This window comes from Bufo bufo, chromosome 7, assembly GCF_905171765.1.
Source record: "Bufo bufo chromosome 7, aBufBuf1.1, whole genome shotgun sequence".
In the NCBI taxonomy this organism is placed as follows: domain Eukaryota; kingdom Metazoa; phylum Chordata; class Amphibia; order Anura; family Bufonidae; genus Bufo; species Bufo bufo.
In genome coordinates, this window is record NC_053395.1 from 18,250,192 (window position 1) to 18,276,203 (window position 26,012).

The 26,012-nt window shown below is 44.9% G+C and overlaps 1 protein-coding gene across 1 annotated transcript in view; it reads right to left on the reverse strand.

The window, feature by feature from the left end:
* The window catches only part of RHBDL1 (rhomboid like 1), a 46,466-nt gene extending 22,226 nt beyond the window's left edge, over positions 1 to 24,240 (reverse strand). The window contains exons 1-3 of the mRNA XM_040439374.1: positions 23,823 to 24,240; positions 3,113 to 3,271; positions 509 to 733 (exon numbers count right to left, since the gene is read on the reverse strand). Coding sequence (XP_040295308.1) covers positions 509 to 733; positions 3,113 to 3,271; positions 23,823 to 23,861 — 423 coding nt within the window. The 5' untranslated portion in view covers positions 23,862 to 24,240. The remainder of the gene's footprint in view (positions 1 to 508; positions 734 to 3,112; positions 3,272 to 23,822) is intronic.
* Between the last annotated feature and the right edge of the window lie 1,772 nt (positions 24,241 to 26,012).

A 26,012-nucleotide genomic window follows, 5' to 3' on the forward strand; every position in this document is an offset into this window, starting at 1 on the left:
CAGGCCTGAGAACAGCAGAAGAAGGCCAGCGCCGGGGTAGTCACCCCTTAGGGAGCAGGCAGGGGGGTGCTCTCTTCTATATATCCCATCTGTCAAATACTGAACAAGCCCTGCTGTCATTACATAGGCCCCCCGAATACCCCACACAGGATGGATAGACAGATAGATAGATAGATATGAGATAGACAGACAGATAGACAGATAGATAGATAGATATGAGACAGACAGATAGATAGATAGATAGATATGAGATAGATAGATAGATAGATAGATAGATAGATAGATAGATAGATAGATAGATAGATAGATAGATATGAGATAGATAGATAGATAGATAGATAGATAGATAGATAGATAGATAGATAGATAATAGATAGATAATAGATAGATACGAGATAGATAGATAGATAGATAGATAGATATGAGACAGATAGATAGATATGAGATAGACAGACAGACAGATAGATATGAGATTCGCCATCGATACCAGTTCTCATGTGTTACTTGCCTGTGTCAGAGTCACGGCTGCCATGAATATAGGTGGTGGACATGGCCGATGCTGGTAGAAGTACCACCGCCTCTCCATCTCGCCCGGCAGGATCTCATAAGCCACATAGCGTACAAATCTTTTATAGACGCCCAGCCCGGCCTGGTCCAGCAGCACGTCGCGGGGGAGAGCTCTCTGGCCGCTGCTGATGGCTCTGCGGAAACTGCTGGACCTCTTGCTGCTTATCTGCGTAGTGACAGTGAGGTGGTCTATGTTACGTGATATGACGGTCATATATGATGCCTGCGTGTTATCTAGTGACTCCCAGTTCTCCGATACCAGACCTCCCAAGCCTCCCTCTTTTCCAGGGACAGTCCTTATTTTGACCCAAGTCCCTCTGTCCCTCTTTGCTCCATAAATATCCCTCTTTTTCATCTGATGGATAGATTTGCATTAATACATCTACAATATCAGATTAGATTATTTTCATTATTTGATGCGATTTGGATTTTAGAAATCTCTATATTCAGAATATGTGTGCGCTAGTGTAAAAGAAAGCTATTGAAGTGAATGACTAGGCAGCGAAAACGGACCTGTCACACAATGAACCAGAAGTGTCCCTAATGACCGTCCAAAAAGTTGGAAGCTATGTCCGATATCCACTTGGATTTTTTTTTCTCTTACTGGGTACATTTATAGTATAGTCAGCGCTCATGGGGGTAATATCTCATTCTTAACATTATGGGGGTCATTTATTAAGACCAGCGTTTTAGACGTTGGTCTTAATGAGCCCCTACGCTGGCAGTGCATCGCCGGTTACGAAGTAGTGCCGGCCTCTCCATAACTTCGGCGCATCCACCGCCGATTCTTTGCTGTCTTATATTTAGACCATTTTCTATGCCTAAACCAGGTGTAAAAACTGATAAATGAGGCGGGCCTGCCGGACCCTTCCCCGGCCGCGCCGCCGCCAAGCCCTCTTTTTTAGACCTATTCAATGGTGTAGTTCTATCCAAATTTATATATATATTGTATAGTGTAGAAAGTAAAAGTGTTTTCTTCAATGAAGTTATCAGCACGATGTTGTTGACAGATCTTATTGTAATGACTTCATATAATCAGGACAGCTTGACTTATTAAAGGAGTTTTCCAGGCTCCTGATATTATTGACGTGTCCTCAGAATAGATCATTAACATCCGATCGGTGAGGGTCCGATACTGCGCCCCACTACCGATCAACTGTTCCCTGCAGTAAATGGAACAGGACGCGCAGCGCTGATGAAAGTGTAGTGGCCGTACCGCGTTACTGCAGCTCCGCTACCCCTGAAGTAGAGAGGAACTGAGCTGCAGTAACGCGGCACGGCCACTACACTTTGATCGGCGCTGTGCTTCCTGTTCCGATTGGTGCGGGTGGAGCGTGTCTGCCCCTCACCCATCAGATATCAGTGGTCTGTACCGAGCCTATTATTGCCTGATAATAATTGATTCCATACTGTATATTCATATTTTAAAGAAAACTTCAAGCAGAAACTAGCAACTAGCTGCTGTTGCCTGACCTTATTGACATTATATGTACAGTACAGACCAAAAGTTTGGACACACCTTCTCATTCAAAGAGTTTTCTTTATTTTCATGACTATGAAAATTGTAGATTCACACTGAAGGCATCAAAACTATGAATTAACACATGTGGAATTATATACAAAACAAACAAGTGTGAAACAACTGAAAATATGTCATATTCTAGGTTCTTCAGAGTAGACACCTTTTGCTTTGATTACTGCTTTGCACACTCTTGGCATTCTCTTGATGAGCTTCAAGAGGTAGTCCCCTGAAATGGTCTTCACTTCACAGGTGTGCCCTGTCAGGTTTAATAAGTGGGATTTCTTACCTTATAAATGGGGTTGGGACCATCAGTGGCGTTGAGGAGAAGTCAGGTGGATACACAGCTGATAGTCCTACTGAATAGACTGTTAGAATTTGTATTATGGCAAGAAAAAAGCAGCTAAGTAAAGAAAAACGAGTGGCCATCATTACTTTAAGAAATTAAGGTCAGTCAGTCAGCCGAAAAATTGGGAAAACTTTGAAAGTAAGGGCTATTTGACCATGAAGGAGAGTGATGGGGTGCTGCGCCAGATGACCTGGCCTCCACAGTCACCGGACCTGAACCCAATCGAGATGGTTTGGGGTGAGCTGGACCGCAGAGTGAAGGCAAAAGGGCCAACAAGTGCTAAGCATCTCTGGGAACTCCTTCAAGACTGTTGGAAGACCATTTCAGGGGACGACCTCTTGAAGCTCATCAAGAGAATGCCAAGAGTGTGCAAAGCAGTAATCAAAGCAAAAGGTGGCTACTTTGAAGAACCTAGAATATGACATATTTTCAGTTGTTTCACACTTGTTTGTTATGTATATAATTCCACATGTGTTAATTCATAGTTTTGATGCTTCATAGTCATGAAAATAAAGAAAACTCTTTGAATGAGAAGGTGTGTCCAAACTTTTGGTCTGTACTGTATCTTTTTAGTACCGTGAGCCCACAATAGTGAATTTCTGTACATGTACTTTATGTACTTTGAGAGGTTAGTTGCTATGTGTCCCCTTATGACGGAAAGATTTTGCATTGCTCACCAGGTCCACAAGCTGAAGGTAACAGATCTGCCCCTCTTCATTACCCTGTGAAAGGGCAAATAACATCTCCAGCTTGGCGGGGTCCAGGGGCAGCTCATGGTTGTTTACCAGGGCGGCAAAGGTGTCCGCACATACAAAACCCGTGTTATCTGGGTCAAGCTGAAAAGAGATATCATATCTTATAAAAGGAAGATGGATTGTGTTACAGACAGTGACTTTTTTTTCCCGCAACATAGTCTTAGGCTACTTTCACACTTGCGTTTTTACCTAGAACGGTTGTATATCACAAATGGAAGCGTTATGAAGGGATCACAAATGAAAGCGTTATTAAGGGATCCGGTGGTTATATTATCTCTAAAATGGCCATGACAGATCCATCACTACAACCATTGTAAGTCAATCGGGGACGGATCCGTTTTCTATTGTCTCCGAGAAAACGGATCCGACACCATTGACTTGCATTGTGTGTCATGACTGAACCATCTTGCTCCGCATCCCATGCCAGACAGAAAAAAGCTACTTGCTGAACAGAATACATTTTGGACCACTCCTTTCTCTTCAGTTCAGTTTTGTCCCCATTGACAATGAATGGGCACAAAACGGAAGCATTTTTCTCTGGTATAGAGATCCTCTGCCGGATCTCAATTACGGAAAAGTTACACGCAGGTGTGAAAGTAGCCTTACACATGCAAAGAGAACAAAGTATATGTAGGTATCACTATAATCAGGATGAGACATAGAACAAATATTACAGACTTGGAAAGGACCTTCAGTGAGACACATCTATGACATCTGTCAGCTCTCCTGTGTGGTGTAGTATAGAGGATCTGTCAGCTCTCCTGTGTGGTGTAGTATAGAGGATCTGTCGGCTCTCCTGTGTGGTGTAGTATAGAGGATCTGTCAGCTCTCCTGTGTGGTGTAGTATAGAGGATCTGTCAGCTCTCCTGTGTGGTGTAGTATAGAGGATCTGTCAGCTCTCCTGTGTGGTGTAGTATAGAGGATCTGTCAGCTCTCCTGTGTGGTGTAGTATAGAGGATCTGTCAGCTCTCCTGTGTGGTGTAGTATAGAGGATCTGTCGGCTCTCCTGTGTGGTGTAGTATAGAGGATCTGTCAGCTCTCCTGTGTGGTGTAGTATAGAGGATCTGTCAGCTCTCCTGTGTGGTGTAGTATAGAGGATCTGTCAGCTCTCCTGTGCGGTGTAGTATAGAGGATCTGTCGGCTCTCCTGTGTGGTGTAGTATAGAGGATCTGTCGGCTCTCCTGTGTGGTGTAGTATAGAGGATCTGTCAGCTCTCCTGTGTGGTGTAGTATAGAGGATCTGTCAGCTCTCCTGTGTGGTGTAGTATAGAGGATCTGTCGGCTCTCCTGTGTGGTGTAGTATAGAGGATCTGTCAGCTCTCCTGTGTGGTGTAGTATAGAGGATCTGTCAGCTCCCCTGTGTGGTGTAGTATAGAGGATCTGTCAGCTCTCCTGTGTGGTGTAGTATAGAGGATCTGTCAGCTCTCCTGTGTGGTGTAGTATAGAGGATCTGTCGGCTCTCCTGTGTGGTGTAGTATAGAGGATCTGTCAGCTCTCCTGTGTGGTGTAGTATAGAGGATCTGTCAGCTCTCCTGTGTGGTGTAGTATAGAGGATCTGTCAGCTCTCCTGTGCGGTGTAGTATAGAGGATCTGTCGGCTCTCCTGTGTGGTGTAGTATAGAGGATCTGTCAGCTCTCCTGTGTGGTGTAGTATAGAGGATCTGTCAGCTCTCCTGTGTGGTGTAGTATAGAGGATCTGTCGGCTCTCCTGTGTGGTGTAGTATAGAGGATCTGTCAGCTCTCCTGTGTGGTGTAGTATAGAGGATCTGTCAGCTCTCCTGTGTGGTGTAGTATAGAGGATCTGTCAGCTCTCCTGTGCGGTGTAGTATAGAGGATCTGTCGGCTCTCCTGTGTGGTGTAGTATAGAGGATCTGTCAGCTCTCCTGTGTGGTGTAGTATAGAGGATCTGTCAGCTCTCCTGTGTGGTGTAGTATAGAGGATCTGTCTGCTCTCCTGTGTGGTGTAGTATAGAGGATCTGTCGGCTCTCCTGTGTGGTGTAGTATAGAGGATCTGTCGGCTCTCCTGTGTGGTGTAGTATAGAGGATCTGTCGGCTCTCCTGTGTGGTGTAGTATAGAGGATCTGTCAGCTCTCCTGTGTGGTGTAGTATAGAGGATCTGTCAGCTCTCCTGTGTGGTGTAGTATAGAGGATCTGTCGGCTCTCCTGTGTGGTGTAGTATAGAGGATCTGTCAGCTCTCCTGTGTGGTGTAGTATAGAGGATCTGTCGGCTCTCCTGTGTGGTGTAGTATAGAGGATCTGTCAGCTCTCCTGTGTGGTGTAGTATAGAGGATCTGTCGGCTCTCCTGTGTGGTGTAGTATAGAGGATCTGTCGGCTCTCCTGTGTGGTGTAGTATAGAGGATCTGTCGGCTCTCCTGTGTGGTGTAGTATAGAGGATCTGTCCGCTCCCCTGTCTGGTGTAGTATAGAGGATCTGTCGGCTCTCCTGTGTGGTGTAGTATAGAGGATCTGTCAGCTCTCCTGTGTGGTGTAGTATAGAGGATCTGTCAGCTCTACTGTGTGGTGTAGTATAGAGGATCTGTCAGCTCTACTGTGTGGTGTAGTATAGAGGATCTGTCGGCTCTCCTGTGTGGTGTAGTATAGAGGATCTGTCGGCTCTCCTGTGTGGTGTAGTATAGAGGATCTGTCAGCTCTCCTGTGTGGTGTAGTATAGAGGATCTGTCGGCTCTCCTGTGTGGTGTAGTATAGAGGATCTGTCGGCTCTCCTGTGTGGTGTAGTATAGAGGATCTGTCAGCTCTCCTGTGTGGTGTAGTATAGAGGATCTGTCCGCTCCCCTGTGTGGTGTAGTATAGAGGATCTGTCAGCTCTCCTGTGTGGTGTAGTATAGAGGATCTGTCGGCTCTCCTGTGTGGTGTAGTATAGAGGATCTGTCGGCTCTCCTGTGTGGTGTAGTATAGAGGATCTGTCGGCTCTCCTGTGTGGTGTAGTATAGAGGATCTGTCGGCTCTCCTGTGTGGTGTAGTATAGAGGATCTGTCCGCTCCCCTGTGTGGTGTAGTATAGAGGATCTGTCAGCTCTCCTGTGTGGTGTAGTATAGAGGATCTGTCGGCTCTCCTGTGTGGTGTAGTATAGAGGATCTGTCGGCTCTCCTGTGTGGTGTAGTATAGAGTATCTGTCAGCTCTCCTGTGTGGTGTAGTATAGAGGATCTGTCGGCTCTCCTGTGTGGTGTAGTATAGAGGATCTGTCAGCTCTCCTGTGTGGTGTAGTATAGAGGATCTGTCGGCTCTCCTGTGTGGTGTAGTATAGAGGATCTGTCAGCTCTCCTGTGTGGTGTAGTATAGAGGATCTGTCGGCTCTCCTGTGTGGTGTAGTATAGAGGATCTGTCGGCTCTCCTGTGTGGTGTAGTATAGAGGATCTGTCAGCTCTCCTGTGTGGTGTACTATAGAGGATCTGTCAGCTCTCCTGTGTGGTGTAGTATAGAGGATCTGTCAGCTCTCCTGTGTGGTGTAGTATAGAGGATCTGTCGGCTCTCCTGTGTGGTGTAGTATAGAGGATCTGTCAGCTCTCCTGTGTGGTGTAGTATAGAGGATCCATCAGCTCTCTTGTGGTGTAGTATAGAGGATCTGTCAGCTCTCCTGTGTGGTGTAGTATAGAGGATCTGTCGGCTCTCCTGTGTGGTGTAGTATAGAGGATCTGTCAGCTCTCCTGTGTGGTGTAGTATAGAGGATCTGTCAGCTCTCCAGTGTGGTGTAGTATAGAGGATCTGTCAGCTCTCCTGTGTGGTGTAGTATAGAGGATCTGTCGGCTCTCCTGTGCGGTGTAGTACAGAGGATCTGTCGGCTCTCCTGTGTGGTGTAGTATAGAGGATCTGTCAGCTCTCCTGTGTGGTGTAGTATAGAGGATCTGTCAGCTCTCCTGTGTGGTGTAGTATAGAGGATCTGTCGGCTCTCCTGTGTGGTGTAGTATAGAGGATCTGTTGGCTCTCCTGTGTGGTGTAGTATAGAGGATCTGTCAGCTCTCCTGTGTGGTGTAGTATAGAGGATCTGTCGGCTCTCCTGTGTGGTGTAGTATAGAGGATCTGTCAGCTCTCCTGTGTGGTGTAGTATAGAGGATCTGTCGGCTCTCCTGTGTGGTGTAGTATAGAGGATCTGTCAGCTCTCCTGTGTGGTGTAGTATAGAGGATCTGTCGGCTCTCCTGTGTGGTGTAGTATAGAGGATCTGTCAGCTCCCCTGTGTGGTGTAGTATAGAGGATCTGTCAGCTCTCCTGTGTGGTGTAGTATAGAGGATCTGTCAGCTCTCCTGTGTGGTGTAGTATAGAGGATCTGTCAGCTCTCCTGTGTGGTGTAGTATAGAGGATCTGTCAGCTCTCCTGTGCGGTGTAGTATAGAGTATCTGTCAGCTCTCCTGTGTGGTGTAGTATAGAGGATCTGTCGGCTCTCCTGTGTGGTGTAGTATAGAGGATCTGTCAGCTCTCCTGTGTGGTGTAGTATAGAGGATCTGTCGGCTCTCCTGTGTGGTGTAGTATAGTGGATCTGTCAGCTCTCCTGTGTGGTGTAGTATAGAGGATCTGTCAGCTCTCCTGTGTGGTGTAGTATAGAGGATCTGTCGGCTCTCCTGTGTGGTGTAGTATAGTGGATCTGTCAGCTCTCCTGTGTGGTGTAGTATAGAGGATCTGTCGGCTCTCCTGTGTGGTGTAGTATAGAGGATCTGTCAGCTCTCCTGTGTGGTGTAGTATAGAGGATCTGTCGACTCTCCTGTGCGGTGTAGTATAGAGGATCTGTCGGCTCTCCTGTGCGGTGTAGTATAGAGGATCTGTCAGCTCTCCTGTGTGGTGTAGTATAGAGGATCTGTCAGCTCTCCTGTGTGGTGTAGTATAGAGGATCTTTCAGCTCTCCTGTGTGGTGTAGTATAGAGGATCTGTCAGCTCTCCTGTGTGGTGTAGTATAGAGGATCTGTCAGCTCTCCTGTGTGGTGTAGTATAGAGGATCTGTCAGCTCTCCTGTGTGGTGTAGTATAGAGGATCTGTCGGCTCTCCTGTGTGGTGTAGTATAGAGGATCTGTCAGCTCTCCTGTGTGGTGTAGTATAGAGGATCTGTCGGCTCTCCTGTGTGGTGTAGTATAGAGGATCTGTCAGCTCTCCTGTGTGGTGTAGTATACAGGATCTGTCAGCTCTCCTGTGTGGTGTAGTATAGAGGATCTGTCAGCTCTCCTGTGTGGTGTAGTATAGAGGATCTGTCGGCTCTCCTGTGTGGTGTAGTATAGAGGATCTGTCAGCTCTCCTGTGTGGTGTAGTATAGAGGATCCATCAGCTCTCTTGTGGTGTAGTATAGAGGATCTGTCAGCTCTCCTGTGTGGTGTAGTATAGAGGATCTGTCGGCTCTCCTGTGTGGTGTAGTATAGAGGATCTGTCAGCTCTCCTGTGTGGTGTAGTATAGAGGATCTGTCAGCTCTCCAGTGTGGTGTAGTATAGAGGATCTGTCAGCTCTCCTGTGTGGTGTAGTATAGAGGATCTGTCGGCTCTCCTGTGCGGTGTAGTACAGAGGATCTGTCGGCTCTCCTGTGTGGTGTAGTATAGAGGATCTGTCAGCTCTCCTGTGTGGTGTAGTATAGAGGATCTGTCAGCTCTCCTGTGTGGTGTAGTATAGAGGATCTGTCGGCTCTCCTGTGTGGTGTAGTATAGAGGATCTGTTGGCTCTCCTGTGTGGTGTAGTATAGAGGATCTGTCAGCTCTCCTGTGTGGTGTAGTATAGAGGATCTGTCGGCTCTCCTGTGTGGTGTAGTATAGAGGATCTGTCAGCTCTCCTGTGTGGTGTAGTATAGAGGATCTGTCGGCTCTCCTGTGTGGTGTAGTATAGAGGATCTGTCAGCTCTCCTGTGTGGTGTAGTATAGAGGATCTGTCGGCTCTCCTGTGTGGTGTAGTATGAAGGATCTGTCGGCTCTCCTGTGTGGTGTAGTATAGAGGATCTGTCAGCTCCCCTGTGTGGTGTAGTATAGAGGATCTGTCAGCTCTCCTGTGTGGTGTAGTATAGAGGATCTGTCAGCTCTCCTGTGTGGTGTAGTATAGAGGATCTGTCAGCTCTCCTGTGTGGTGTAGTATAGAGGATCTGTCAGCTCTCCTGTGCGGTGTAGTATAGAGTATCTGTCAGCTCTCCTGTGTGGTGTAGTATAGAGGATCTGTCGGCTCTCCTGTGTGGTGTAGTATAGAGGATCTGTCAGCTCTCCTGTGTGGTGTAGTATAGAGGATCTGTCGGCTCTCCTGTGTGGTGTAGTATAGTGGATCTGTCAGCTCTCCTGTGTGGTGTAGTATAGAGGATCTGTCAGCTCTCCTGTGTGGTGTAGTATAGAGGATCTGTCGGCTCTCCTGTGTGGTGTAGTATAGTGGATCTGTCAGCTCTCCTGTGTGGTGTAGTATAGAGGATCTGTCGGCTCTCCTGTGTGGTGTAGTATAGAGGATCTGTCAGCTCTCCTGTGTGGTGTAGTATAGAGGATCTGTCGGCTCTCCTGTGTGGTGTAGTATAGAGGATCTGTCGGCTCTCCTGTGCGGTGTAGTATAGAGGATCTGTCAGCTCTCCTGTGTGGTGTAGTATAGAGGATCTGTCAGCTCTCCTGTGTGGTGTAGTATAGAGGATCTTTCAGCTCTCCTGTGTGGTGTAGTATAGAGGATCTGTCAGCTCTCCTGTGTGGTGTAGTATAGAGGATCTGTCAGCTCTCCTGTGTGGTGTAGTATAGAGGATCTGTCAGCTCTCCTGTGTGGTGTAGTATAGAGGATCTGTCGGCTCTCCTGTGTGGTGTAGTATAGAGGATCTGTCAGCTCTCCTGTGTGGTGTAGTATAGAGGATCTGTCGGCTCTCCTGTGTGGTGTAGTATAGAGGATCTGTCAGCTCTCCTGTGTGGTGTAGTATAGAGGATCTGTCAGCTCTCCTGTGTGGTGTAGTATAGAGGATCTGTCAGCTCTCCTATGTGGTGCGGTACAGAGGATCTGTCAGCTCTTCTGTGTGGTGTAGTATAGAGGATCTGTCAGCTCTCCTGTGTGGTGTAGTATAGAGGATCTGACAGCTCTCCTGTGTGGTGTAGTATAGAGGATCTGTCAGCTCTCCTGTGTGGTGTAGTATAGAGGATCTGTCAGCTCTCCTGTGTGGTGTAGTATAGAGTATCTGTCAGCTCTCCTGTGTGGTGTAGTATAGAGGATCTGTCAGCTCTCCTGTGTGGTGTAGTATAGAGGATCTGTCAGCTCTCCTGTGCGGTGTAGTATCCCGCAGATCTTGCTGGGCCACTTCACTGATAGGTCATGCTCTCCTCATGTCAGTTCTGCTCTCTTCTTGGTCCTTCAATGTTGACCTTCTGTCCTTGTTTTCTCTTATTAATTACTGTGACTCCATCTTGGAGTTCATTCATCTCCCAAGTCGCCCACACACAGATCACCCTTCTCTAAGACCTGCTCTCCTGCCACACAAAGCTCCAACTCCTCTACACCTCCACCTTCTCATGAAAACGATGTTGTGTTCAATCAGTCTCACCAGGATCTATTCAGTGCACACCCACATGTCCTTCCTGTACAGATACTGTCCGCACACCCCTGAGACACTCAACAGGACCTAAGAATCGCCACGTAACCTCCAACACCAGCTGTATAACCGCACTCCTCATGCACATAACATACCGCCCCAAAATATCCTCCGCATTTAGATGTGAAAACAACTAAGACAAAAAATTGGAGCTCACAAAGTACCCGCATAAAAGGTTTTATATTTTATTGAAACATAGTATATAACAATATATATCATTATAAAGGTTGAAGTGACAGAACAGACTCATCCCGGCAGAGCACACTTTGCTTAGAGGAGTCCTGTTTTTGCTGTTGTCTTCCTGGAGTTTTGGCTAAGATTTTTGCGGGATTGCTCCGTATGTACTATTAGTTTTCCAATATCCTTATATAATGTTTTATTAATGACTCTCACAATTATAGACTCACCCTTCCGCTATCTTTTACTTCTATGGTATATCAATTTATATATATATATATGTAAATTAGATTTCTATTTATTTCCCAATTTAATATATTTCTGCGGTGTGTGTTCTGCCGGGATGGAGTCTGATCTGTCACTTCCCCCTTTTTAATGGCATATATTGTTATATACTATGTTTAAAACCTTTTATATGGGTACTTTGTGAGCTCCAATTTTTTTGTCTTTGTTGTTATTTACACTCGGGAGCTTGTACCGGGTTATCAATTAAGCTGGACCCCTTTATTTAGCCACAATATTCATTGATACTCTAAGTATTGGCAATAGGGATATCCATGGTCGTTTTTTGACTTGTATCATTTAGATGTGAAGTCTAGTCCATTGCAGCAGTTATTCTTGTACATATGAGCAGTATTATAGTAGTTATATTCGTGTACATAGGAGGCAGTATTATAGTAGTTATATTCTTGTACATAGGAGGCAGTATTATAGTAGTTATATTCTTGTACATAGGAGCAGTATTATAGTAGTTATATTCTTGTACATAGGAGGCAGTATTATAGTAGTTATATTCTTGTACATAGGAGGCAGTATTATAGTAGTTATATTCCTGTACATAGGAGGCAGTATTATAGTAGTTATATTCTTGTACATAGGAGCAGTATTATAGTAGTTATATTCTTGTACATAGGAGCAGTATTATAGTAGTTATATTCTTGTACATAGGAGGCAGTATTATAGTAGTTATATTCTTGTACATAGGAGCAGTATTATAGTAGTTATATTCTTGTACATAGGAGCAGTATTATGGTAGTTATATTCTTGTACATAGGAGCAGTATTATAGTAGTTATATTCTTGTACATAGGAGGCAGTATTATAGTAGTTATATTCTTGTACATAGGAGGCAGTATTATAGTAGTTATATTCTTGTACATAGGAACAGTATTATAGCAGTTATATTCTTGTACATAGGAGGCAGTATTATAGTAGTTATATTCTTGTACATAGGAGGCAGTATTATAGTAGTTATATTCCTGTACATAGGAGGCAGTATTATAGTAGTTATATTCCTGTACATAGGAGGCAGTATTATAGTAGTTATATTCTTGTACATAGGAGCAGTATTATAGTAGTTATATTCTTGTACATAGGAGGCAGTATTATAGTAGTTATATTCTTGTACATAGAAGCAGTATTATAGTAGTTATATTCTTGTACATAGGAGGCAGTATTATAGTAGTTATATTCTTGTACATAGGAGCAGTATTATAGTAGTTATATTCTTGTACATAGGAGCAGTATTATAGTAGTTATATTCTTGTACATAGGAGCAGTATTATAGTAGTTATATTCTTGTACATAGGAGCAGTATCATAGTAGTTATATTCTTGTACATAGAAGCAGTATTATAGTAGTTATATTCTTGTACATAGGAGGCAGTATTATAGTAGTTATATTCTTGTACATAGGAGCAGTATTATAGTAGTTATATTCTTGTACATAGGAGCAGTATTATAGTAGTTATATTCTTGTACATAGGAGCAGTATTATAGTAGTTATATTCTTGTACATAGGAGGCAGTATTATAGTAGTTATATTCCTGTACATAGGAGCAGTATTATAGTAGTTATATTCTTGTACATAGGAGGCAGTATTATTGTAGTTATATTCTTGTACATAGGAGGCAGTACTATAGTAGTTATATTCTTGTACATAGGAGCAGTATTATAGTAGTTATATTATTGTACATATGAGCAGTATTATGGTAGTTATATTCTATGACATAGGAGCAGTATTATAGTAGTTATATTCTTGTACATAGGAGCAGTATTATAGCAGTTATATTCTTGTACATAGGAGGCAGTATTATAGTAGTTATATTCTTGTACATAGGAGCAGTATTATAGTAGTTATATTCTAGTTCATAGGAGCAGTATTATAGTAGTTATATTCTTGTACATAGGAGGCAGTATTATAGTAGTTGTATTCTTGTACATAGGAATAGTATTATAGTAGTTATATTATTGTACATAGGAATAGTATTATAGCAGTTATATTCTTGTACATAGGAGCAGTATTATAGTAGTTATATTCTTGTACATAGGAGCAGTATTATAGTAGTTATATTCTTGTATATAGGAGCAGTATTATAGTAGTTATATTCTTGTACATAGGAAGCAGTATTATAGTAGTTATATTCTTGTACATAGGAGCAGTATTATAGTAGTTATATTCTTGTACATAGGAGGCAGTATTATTGTAGTTATATTCTTGTACATAGGAGCAGTATTATAGTAGTTATATTCTAGTTCATAGGAGCAGTATTATAGTAGTTATATTCTTGTACATAGGAGGCAGTATTATAGTACTTGTATTCTTGTACATAGGAGCAGTATTATAGTAGTTATATTCTTGTACATAGGAGCAGTATTATAGTAGTTATATTATTGTACATAGGAATAGTATTATAGCAGTTATATTCTTGTACATAGGAGCAGTATTATAGTAGTTATATTCTTGTACATAGGGGCAGTAATATAGTAGTTATATTCTTGTACATAGGAGGCAGTATTATAGTAGTTATATTCTTGTACATAGGAGCAGTATTATAGTAGTTATATTCTTGTACATAGGAGCAGTATTATAGTAGTTATATTCTTGTACATAGGAGCAGTATTATAGTAGTTATATTCTTGTACATAGGAGCAGTATTATAGTAGTTATATTCTTGTACATAGGAGGCAGTATTATAGTAGTTATATTCTTGTACATAGGAGCAGTATTATAGTAGTTATATTCTTGTACATAGGAGCAGTATTATAGTAGTTATATTCTTGTACATAGGAGCAGTAATATAGTAGTTATATTCTTGTACATAGGAGCAGTATTATAGTAGTTATATTCTTGTACATAGGAGCAGTATTATAGTAGTTATATTCTTGTACATAGGAGGCAGTATTATAGTAGTTATATTCTTGTACATAGGAGCAGTATTATAGTAGTTATATTCTTGTACATAGGAGCAGTATTATAGTAGTTATATTCCTGTACATAGGAGGCAGTATTATAGTAGTTATATTCTTGTACATAGGGGCAGTATTATAGTAGTTATATTCTTGTACATAGGAGGCAGTATTATAGTAGTTATATTCTTGTACATAGGAGCAGTATTATAGTAGTTATATTCTTGTACATAGGAGGCAGTATTATAGTAGTTATATTCTTGTACATAGCAGTATTATAGCAGTTATATTCTTATACATAGGAGGCAGTATTATAGTAGTTATATTCTTGTACATAGGAGGCAGTATTATAGTAGTTATATTCTTGTACATAGGAGCAGTATTATAGTAGTTATATTCTTGTACATAGGAGCAGTATTATAGTAGTTATATTTCTTGTACATAGGAGCAGTATTATAGTAGTTATATTCTTGTACATAGGAGCAGTATTATAGTAGTTATATTCTTGTACATAGGAGCAGTATTATAGTAGTTATATTCTTGTACATAGGAGGCAGTATTATAGTAGTTATATTCCTGTACATAGGAGCAGTATTATAGTAGTTATATTCTTGTACATAGGAGCAGTATTATAGTAGTTATATTCTTGTACATAGGAGGCAGTATTATAGTAGTTATATTCTTGTACATAGGAGCAGTATTATAGTAGTTGTATTCTTGTACATAGGAGGCAGTATTATAGTAGTTATATTCTTGTACATAGGAGCAGTATTATAGTAGTTATATTCTTGTACATAGGAGCAGTATTATAGTAGTTATATTCTTGTACATAGGAGGCAGTATTATAGTAGTTATATTCTTGTACATAGGAGGCAGTATTATAGTAGTTATATTCTTGTACATAGGAGCAGTATTATAGTAGTTATATTCTTGTACATAGGAGCAGTGTTATAGTAGTTATATTCTTGTACATAGGAGCAGTATTATAGTAGTTATATTCTTGCAGATATGAGGCAGTATTATAGTAGTTATATTCTTGTACATAGGAGGCAGTATTATAGTAGTTACATTCTTGTACATAGGAGGCAGTATTATAGTAGTTATATTCTTGTACATAGGAGCAGTGTTATAGTAGTTATATTCTTGTACATAGGAGGCAGTATTATAGTAGTTATATTCTTGTACATAGGAGCAGTATTATAGTAGTTATATTCTTGTACATAGGAGTCAGTATTATAGTAGTTATATTCTTGTATATAGGAGGCAGTATTATAGAAGTTATATTCTTGTACATAGGAGCAGTATTATAGTAGTTATATTCTTGTACATAGGAGGCAGTATTATAGTAGTTATATTCTTGTACATAGGAGCAGTATTATAGTAGTTATATTCTTGTACATAGGAGCAGTATTATAGTAGTTATATTCTTGTACATAGGAGCAGTATTATAGTAGTTATATTCTTGCAGATATGAGGCAGTATTATAGTAGTTATATTCTTGTACATAGGAGGCAGTATTATAGTAGTTACATTCTTGTACATAGGAGGCAGTATTATAGTAGTTATATTCTTGTACATAGGAGCAGTGTTATAGTAGTTATATTCTTGTACATAGGAGGCAGTATTATAGTAGTTATATTCTTGTACATAGGAGCAGTATTATAGTAGTTATATTCTTGTACATAGGAGTCAGTATTATAGTAGTTATATTCTTGTACATAGGAGGCAGTATTATAGAAGTTATATTCTTGTACATAGGAGCAGTATTATAGTAGTTATATTCTTGTACATAGGAGGCAGTATTATAGTAGTTATATTCTTGTACATAGGAGCAGTATTATAGTAGTTATATTCTTGTACATAGGAGCAGTATTATAGTAGTTATATTCTTGTACATAGGAGCAGTATTATAGTAGTTATATTCTTGTACATAGGAGCAGTATTATAGTAGTTATATTCTTGTACATAGGAGCAGTATTATAGTAGTTATATTCTTGTACATAGGAGCAGTATTATAGTAGTTATATTCTTGTACATAGGAGGCAGTATTATAGTAGTTTTATTCTTGTACATAGGAGCAGTATTATAGTAGGGCTTTAGCTGAATGGGCTTGAAACATGACCACCAATAATATGTACTGGAAATGTGTTCCTCTTGGTAGGTCAGAAAATGCACATTACTAAGTTGTATTAAAGCTAATATGAAACATCTGCTCCTCCCTGATTTATGAGGGGAACAACATCTGTTTTATATACTTTACAGTCTTGATCTTCTCTACTTGGTTATCATCATTAGTCCTACAGACTTTGAGTGGACCACCAGCATGCACGCTCGACCACCGCTGCATTCATACTTCTCCTCGCTGCAGGTATGTAGTGAGGATGAATGGGGGATTTGAGACATTTATTGTAGTAATTAGTGAGGGTCCCAGCGATGGGGTCAGTGTTTAGACAATAATCACCCCTCCAGTTGATAAGTAATAAATGGCGATTGAAGAAGTACTCCATTGTCCGTTAAAGGGATTGACAGCTGAAATAATAATTTCTGTGCCCATAATATAAGATTTACCACTTAATATTAGGCTTGAGTTGAGGTGGTTATTTCTGCAGATATCAGTCTCTGGAGGGGCTTCCTGAGTCGCACGAGACCCTTGGTGTGAGGCGGCTAAGCCAGCCATTATCCAGTCATCCGGCCCCTTCTCACACAGGACTGGTCACGCTCCGACTCAGGACAGAAGAAGAGGTGCCGGCACTCCAAACCCAAACCGATAAACTGGAGACTGTGGTGTCCTTGTTCATTCAAGCCTATTAGTAATCTATTTCTATCATAAAGGAATGCTAAGAGAATTATTGTAGCTGGACAATCCCTTTAAATGTTCACATAGACCAGTTGTGATGTCTCATCGCCTATATACTAGGTGCTTCTCAGTGTCACACGTCCACATCATCTGATTCTCTATGTGGGGACTTGATCCGTCCTTCTCAGACATAAAAGGTCATGTTCCTAATGCACCGAGCCACCGAATTATCATACGCCCAGCTCATACCCCTGACACCTTCTATAACGACTAATAAAATGCAATACTAAATTAAAGGAACCATGGGGAAAAATATAAAGAAATTAAAAATCATTCTCCTCACCCGACCTGTTTCATCGTGTCCCTTGTGTCACATGTACGGCTGCTCTCCCTGTCATCTCCTCAGTCATACTTCTCCTTGTTCTCATCATTAATACATGTTACAGTATTACATTATCCAGCTCCAAAATCTTTCTCCTCCTGTCACTTCACATATCACTAACCCCTCACCGTCATCCTCCCTCTCTCATACCCTCAGTAGATGCTGTCACTCTCATCCTCCCTCTCTCATACCCTCAGTAGATGCTGTCACTCTCATCATCCCTCTCTCATACCCTCAGTAGATGCGGTCACTCTCATCCTCCCTCTCTCATACCCTCAGTAGATGCTGTCACTCTCATCCTCCCTCTCTCATACCCTCAGTAGATGCGGTCACTCCCATCCTCCCTCTCTCATACACTCAGTAGATGCTGTCACTCTCATCCTCCCTCTCTCATACCCTCAGTAGATGCGATCACTCTCATCCTCCCTCTCTCATACACTCAGTAGATGCGGTCACTCTCATCCTCCCTCTCTCATACCCTCAGTAGATGCTGTCACTCTCATCCTCCCTCTCTCATACACTCAGTAGATGCTGTCACTCTCATCCTCCCTCTCTCATACACTCAGTAGATGCTGTCACTCTCATCCTCTCTCTCTCTCTCATACACTCAGTAGATGCTGTCACTCTCATCATCCCTCTCTCATACCCTTAGTAGATGCGGTCACTCTCATCCTCCCTCTCTCTTACACTCAGTAGATGCTGTCACTCTCATCCTCCCTCTCTCTCTCATACACTCAGTAGATGCTGTCACTCTCATCCTCTCTCTCTCTCATACACTCAGTAGATGCTGTCACTCTCATCATCCCTCTCTCATACCCTTAGTAGATGCTGTCACTCTCATCCTCTCTCTCATCCTCCCTCTCTCATACCCTCAGTAGATGCTGTCACTCTCATCATCCCTCTCTCATACCCTTAGTAGATGCGGTCATTCTCATCATTCCTCTCTCAAACCCTCAGTAGATGCTGTCACTCTTATCCTCCCTCTCTCATACACTCAGAAGATGCGGTCATTCTCATCATTCCTCTCTCAAACCCTCAGTAGAAGCTGTCACTCTCATCCTCCCTCTCTCATACACTCAGTAGATGCTGTCACTCTCATCATCCCTCTCTCATACCGTCAGTAGATGCGGTCACTCTCATCCTCCCTCTCTCATACCCTCAGTAGATGCTGTCACTCTCCTCCTCTCTCTCTCATACCCTCAGTAGATGCTGTCACTCTCATCCTCCCTCTCTCATACACTCAGTAGATGCTGTCACTCTCATCCTCCCTCTCTCATACACTCAGTAGATGCTGTCACTCTCATCATTCCTCTCTCATACCCTCAGTAGATGCGGTCACTCTCATCCTCCCTCTCTCATACACTCAGTAGATGCTGTCATTCTCATCATTCCTCTCTCATACCCTCAGTAGATGCGGTCACTCTCATCCTCCCTCTCTCATACACTCAGTAGATGCTGTCACTCTCATCATCCCTCTCTCATACCGTCAGTAGATGCGGTCACTCTCATCCTTCCTCTCTCATACCCTCAGTAGATGCTGTCACTCTCATCATCCCTTTCTCATACCCTCAGTAGATGCTGTCACTCTCATCATCCCTCTCTCATACACTCAGTAGATGCTGTCACTCTCATTATCCCTCTCTCATACCGTCAGTAGATGCGGTCACTCTCATCCTCCCTCTCTCATACCCTCAGTAGATGCTGTCACTCTCCTCCTCTCTCTCTCATACCCTCAGTAGATGCTGTCACTCTCATCCTCCCTCTCTCATACACTCAGTAGATGCTGTCACTCTCATCATTCCTCTCTCATACCCTCAGTAGATGCGGTCACTCTCATCCTCCCTCTCTCATACACTCAGAAGATGCGGTCATTCTCATCATTCCTCTCTCATACCCTCAGTAGATGCGGTCACTCTCATCCTCCCTCTCTCATACACTCAGTAGATGCTGTCACTCTCATCATCCCTCTCTCATACCGTCAGTAGATGCGGTCACTCTCATCCTTCCTCTCTCATACCCTCAGTAGATGCTGTCACTCTCATCATCCCTTTCTCATACCCTCAGTAGATGCTGTCACTCTCATCATCCCTCTCTCATACATTCAGTAGATGCTGGCACTCTCCACCTCTTTTTCTCTCTCTCTCTCATACACTCAGTAGATGCGATCACTCTCATCCTCCCTCTCTCATACCCTCAGTAGATGCGATCACTCTCATCCTCCCTCTCTCATACCCTCAGTAGATGCTGTCACTCTTATCCTGCCTCTCTCATACCCTCAGTAGATGCGGTCACTCTCATCCTCCCTCTCTTATACCCTCAGTAGATGCGGTCACTCTCATCCTCCCTCTCTCATACACTCAGAAGATGCGGTTACTCTCATCATCCCTCTCTCATACCCTCAGTAGATGCGGTCACTCTCATCCTCTCTCTCTCTCTCATACCCTCAGTAGATGCGGTTACTCTCATCCTCCCTCTCTCATTCCCTCAGTAGATGCTGTCACTCTCATCATCCCTCTCTCATACGCTCAGTGGATGCTGTCACTCTCATCCTCCCTCTCTCATACCCTCAGTAGATGCGGTCACTCTCATCCTCCCTCTCTTATACCCTCAGTAGATGCGGTCACTCTCATCCTCCCTCTCTCATACACTCAGAAGATGCGGTTACTCTCATCATCCCTCTCTCATACCCTCAGTAGATGCGGTCACTCTCATCCTCTCTCTCTTTCTCATACCCTCAGTAGATGCGGTTACTCTCATCCTCCCTCTCTCATTCCCTCAGTAGATGCTGTCACTCTCATCATCCCTCTCTCATACCCTCAGTGGATGCTGTCACTCTCATCCTCTCTCTTTCATACCCTCAGTAGATGCGGTCACTCTCATCCTCTCTCTCTCTCTCATACCCTCAGTAGATGCGATCACTCTCATCCTCCCTCTCTCATACCCTCAGTAGATGCGGTCACTCTCATCCTCCCTCTCTCATACCCTCAGTAGATGCGGTCACTCTCATCCTCCCTCTCTCATACCCTCAGTAGATGCGGTCACTCTCATCATCCCTCTCTTATACCCTCAGTAGATGCGGTCACTCTCATCCTCCCTCTCTCATACCCTCAGTAGATGCTGTCACTCTCATCCTCCCTCTCTCATACCCTCAGTAGATGCGGTCACTCTCATCCTCCCTCTCTCATACACTCAGAAGATGCGGTCACTCTCATCATCCCTCTCTCATACCCTCAGTAGATGCTGTCACTCTCATCCTCCCTCTCTCATACCCTCAGTAGATGCGGTCACTCTCATCCTCCCTCTCTCTTACCCTCAGTAGATGCGGTCACTCTCATCCTCCCTCTCTCATTCCCTCAGTAGATGCGGTCACTCTCATCATCCCTCTCTCATTCCCTCAGTAGATGCGGTCACTCTCATCCTCCCTCTCTCTTACCCTCTGTAGATGCGGTCACTCTCATCCTCCCTCTCTCATACACTCAGAAGATGCGGTCACTCTCATCCTCCCTCTCTCATTCCCTCAGTAGATGCGGTCACTCTCATCATCCCTCTCTCATTCCCTCAGTAGATGCGGTCACTCTCATCCTCCCTCTCTCATACCCTCAGTAGATGCTGTCACTCTCATCCTCCCTCTCTCATACCCTCAGTAGATGCGGTCACTCTCATCCTCCCTCTCTCATACCCTCAGTAGATGCGGTCACTCTCATCCTCCCTCTCTCATACACTCAGAAGATGCGGTCACTCTCATCATCCCTCTCTCATACCCTCAGTAGATGCTGTCACTCTCATCCTCCATCTCTCATACCCTCAGTAGATGCGGTCACTCTCATTCTCCCTCTCTCATACCCTCAGTAGATGCGGTCACTCTCATCCTCCCTCTCTCATTCCCTCAGTAGATGCGGTCACTCTCATCCTCTGTCTCTCTCTCATACCCTCAGTAGATGCGGTCACTCTCATCCTCCCTCTCTCATACCGTCAGTAGATGCGGTCACTCTCATCCTCTCTCTCTCTCTCATACCCTCAGTAGATGCGATCACTTTCATCTTCCCTCTCTCATACCCTCAGTAGATGCGATCACTCTCATCCTCCCTCTCTCATACCCTCAGTAGATGCGGTCACTCTCATCCTCTCTCTCTCTCTCTCATACCTTCAGTAGATGCGATTACTCTCATCTTCCCTCTCTCATACCCTCAGTAGATGCGATCACTCTCATCCTCCCTCTCTCATACCCTCAGTAGATGCGGTCACTCTCATCCTCCCTCTCTCATACCCTCAGTAGATGCGGTCACTCTCATCCTCCCTCTCTCATACACTCAGTAGATGCTGTCACTCTCACCCTCTCTCTCTCTCATACCCTCAGTAGATGCGGTCACTCTCATCATCCCTCTCTCATACCCTCAGTAGATGCGGTCACTCTCACCCTCTCTCTCTCTCATACCCTCAGTAGATGCGGTCACTCTCATCATCCCTCTCTCATACCCTCAGTAGATGCGGTCACTCTCACCCTCTCTCATACCCTCAGTAGATGCGATCACTCTCATCATCCCTCTCTCATACACTCAGTAGATGCGGTCACTCTCATCATCCCTCTCTCATTCCCTCAGTAGATGCGGTCACTCTCATGATCCCTCTCTCATTCCCTCAGTAGATGCGGTCACTCTCATGATCCCTCTCTCATTCCCTCAGTAGATGCGGTCACTCTCATCATCCCTCTCTCATTCCCTCAGTAGATGCGGTCACTCTCATCATCCCTCTCTCATACCCTCAGTAGATGTGATCACTCTCATCCTCCCTCTCTCATTCCCTCAGTAGATGCGGTCACTCTCATCATCCCTCTCTCATTCCCTCAGTAGATGCGGTCACTCTCATCATCCCTCTCTCATACCCTCAGTAGATGTGATCACTCTCATCCTCCCTCTCTCATTCCCTCAGTAGATGCTGTCACTCTCATCATCCCTCTCTCATACCCTCAGTAGATGCGATCACTCTCATCCTCCCTCTCTCATACCCTCAGTAGATGCGATCACTCTCATCCTCCTTCTCTCATACTCTCAGTAGATGCGATCACTCTCATCCTCCCTCTCTCATACCCTCAGTAGATGCGATCACTCTCATCCTCCCTCTCTCATACCCTCAGTAGATGCTGTCACTCTCATCCTCCCTCTCTCATACCCTCAGTAGATGCGGTCACTCTCATCCTCCGTCTCTCATACCCTTAGTAGATGCTGTCACTCTCATCCTCCCTCTCTCATACCCTCAGTAGATGCGATCACTCTCATCCTCCCTCTCTCATACCCTCAGTAGATGCGGTCACTCTCATCCTCCCTCTCTCATACCCTCAGTAGATGCTGTCACTCTCACCCTCTCTCTCTCTCATACCCTCAGTAGATGCGGTCACTCTCATCATCCCTCTCTCATACCCTCAGTAGATGCGGTCACTCTCACCCTCTCTCTCTCTCATACCCTCAGTAGATGCGGTCACTCTCATCATCCCTCTCTCATACCCTCAGTAGATGCGGTCACTCTCACCCTCTCTCATACCCTCAGTAGATGCGATCACTCTCATCATCCCTCTCTCATACACTCAGTAGATGCGGTCACTCTCATCATCCCTCTCTCATTCCCTCAGTAGATGCGGTCACTCTCATGATCCCTCTCTCATTCCCTCAGTAGATGCGGTCACTCTCATGATCCCTCTCTCATTCCCTCAGTAGATGCGGTCACTCTCATCATCCCTCTCTCATTCCCTCAGTAGATGCGGTCACTCTCATCTTCCCTCTCTCATACCCTCAGTAGATGTGATCACTCTCATCCTCCCTCTCTCATTCCCTCAGTAGATGCTGTCACTCTCATCATCCCTCTCTCATACCCTCAGTAGATGCGATCACTCTCATCCTCCCTCTCTCATACCCTCAGTAGATGCGATCACTCTCATCCTCCTTCTCTCATACCCTCAGTAGATGCGATCACTCTCATCCTCCCTCTCTCATACCCTCAGTAGATGCGATCACTCTCATCCTCCCTCTCTCATACCCTCAGTAGATGCTGTCACTCTCATCCTCCCTCTCTCATACCCTCAGTAGATGCGGTCACTCTCATCCTCCGTCTCTCATACCCTTAGTAGATGCTGTCACTCTCATCCTCCCTCTCTCATACCCTCAGTAGATGCGATCACTCTCATCCTCCCTCTCTCATTCCCTCAGTAGATGCGATCACTCTCATCCTCCCTCTCTCATTCCCTCAGTAGATGCGATCACTCTCATCCTCCCTCTCTCATTCCCTCACTAGATGCGGTCACTCTCATCCTCCCTCTCTCATACCCTCAGTAGATGCTGTCACTCTCATCCTCCCTCTCTCATACCCTCAGTAGATGCGATCACTCTCATCCTCCCTCTCTCATACCCTCAGTAGATGCGATCACTCTCATCCTCCCTCTCTCATACCCTCACTAGATGCGGTCACTCTCATCCTCCCTCTCTCATTCCCTCAGTAGATGCGATCACTCTCATCCTCCATCTCTCATACCCTTAGTAGATGCGGTCACTCTCATCCTCCTCCCGTCTTACCTGCCCCTGGATGAGGCGCAGCAGGGAGCTCCTCTCCATATACCCGCAGCGGGGCTGTTGTGCGGGGCTGTTGTGCGGGGCGCTGCGCTGTGCGGGGGGGTGAGCTCTACCTGCAGAGCAGCCCCCCACTCCAGGGATACAGGGAGAGAGTGGGGAGGTCCGGGAGGGGAAGGAGGGACATGCAACGGAGACAGAAACGAGGGGGGCAGGAGAGGATGGTGCAATGATTGACAGCTGCCCCTCCTGCCCAGTGCAGGGGAGATGCCAGGAGGGGGCAGGTGAGGAGGATGCAGGGTCTGTAAGACTGGGCAGCAGGATGCAGGCACTGGCACAGCCCGGGGGGCTGAACACACCGGAGATCCAGGTGATGCCCACCCGATCCACGCTTCCACACACGGCAGAGAGCTGTCACATCCCCCTCCCCTCACACACAGGCCCGGGCACCGCCTGCGAATGCCAATGAGACAGAACGGGGGTGTGTGGCAGCCAGCAGCCAATGACAGGCCGGGGAATGGGGGGCCAAGCCTGGAGGGAGGGGGAGATGCGGCTCATCATCACCTGAGAGCACCCCAAGCCCCTCAGTGTGTCCTCCACCTCACAGCCACAGAGTGTCAGCTCATGGGCCAGGAGTCACAGTGTATCCACCTCACAGCAACAGAGTGTCAGCTCATGGGCCAAGAATAACAATGTATCACCTCACAGCCACAGAGTGTCAGCTCATGGGCCAGGAGTTACAGTGTGTCACCTCACAGCAACAGAGTGTCAGCTCATGGGCCAGGAATAGCAATGTATCCACCTCACAGCAACAGAGTGTCAGCTCATGGGCCAAGAATAACAGTGTATCCACCTCACAGCAACAGAGTGTCAGCTCATGGGCCAGGAGTTACAGTGTGTCACCTCACAGCCACAGAGTGTCAGCTCATGGGCCAGGAATAGCAATGTATCCACCTCACAGCAACAGAGTGTCAGCTCATGGGCCAAGAATTACAGTGTGTCACCTCACAGCAACAGAGTGTCAGCTCATGGGCCAGGAGTCACAGTGTGTCACCTCACAGCAACAGAGTGTCAGCTCATGGGCCAAGAATAACAATGTATCCACCTCACAGCCACAGAGTGTCAGCTCATGGGCCAGAAGTTACAGTGTGTCACCTCACAGCAACAGAGTGTCAGCTCATGGGCCAAGAATAGCAATGTATCCACCTCACAGCAACAGAGTGTCAGCTCATGGGCCAGGAGTTACAGTGTGTCACCTCACAGCAACAGAGTGTCAGCTCATGGGCCAAGAATAGCAATGTATCCACCTCACAGCAACAGAGTGTCAGCTCATGGGCCAGGAGTTACAGTGTGTCACCTCACAGCAACAGAGTGTCAGCTCATGGGCCAGGAGTTACAGTGTGTCACCTCACAGCAACAGAGTGTCAGCTCATGGGCCAAGAATAGCAATGTATCCACCTCACAGCAACAGAGTGTCAGCTCATGGGCCAGGAGTTACAGTGTGTCACCTCACAGCAACAGAGTGTCAGCTCATGGGCCAGGAGTTACAGTGTGTCACCTCACAGCAACAGAGTGTCAGCTCATGGGGCCAGGAATAACAGTGTATCCACCTCACAGCAACAGAGTGTCAGCTCATGGGCCAATAATAACAATGTATCCACCTCACAGCAACAGAGTGTCAGCTCATGGGCCAATAATAACAATGTATCCAACTCACAGCAACAGAGTGTCAGCTCATGGGCCAGGAATTACAATGTATCCACCTCACAGCAACAGAGTGTCAGCTCATGGGCCAGGAGTTACAGTGTATCCACCTCACAGCAACAGAGTGTCAGCTCATGGGCCAGGAATTACAGTGTATCACCTCACAGCAACAGAGTGTCAGCTCATGGGCCAAGAATAACAATGTATCCACCTCACAGCAACAAAGTGTCAGCTCATGGGCCAGAAGTTACAGTGTATCCCCCTCACAGCAACAGAGTGTCAGCTCATGGGCCAGGAGTTACAGTGTATCCACCTCACAGCAACAGAGTGTCAGCTCATGGGCCAGAAGTTACAGTGTATCCACCTCACAGCAACAGAGTGTCAGCTCATGGGCCAAGAGTTACAGTGTATCCACCTCACAGCAACAGAGTGTCAGCTCATGGGCCAAGAATAACAATGTATCCACCTCACAGCAACAGAGTGTCAGCTCAT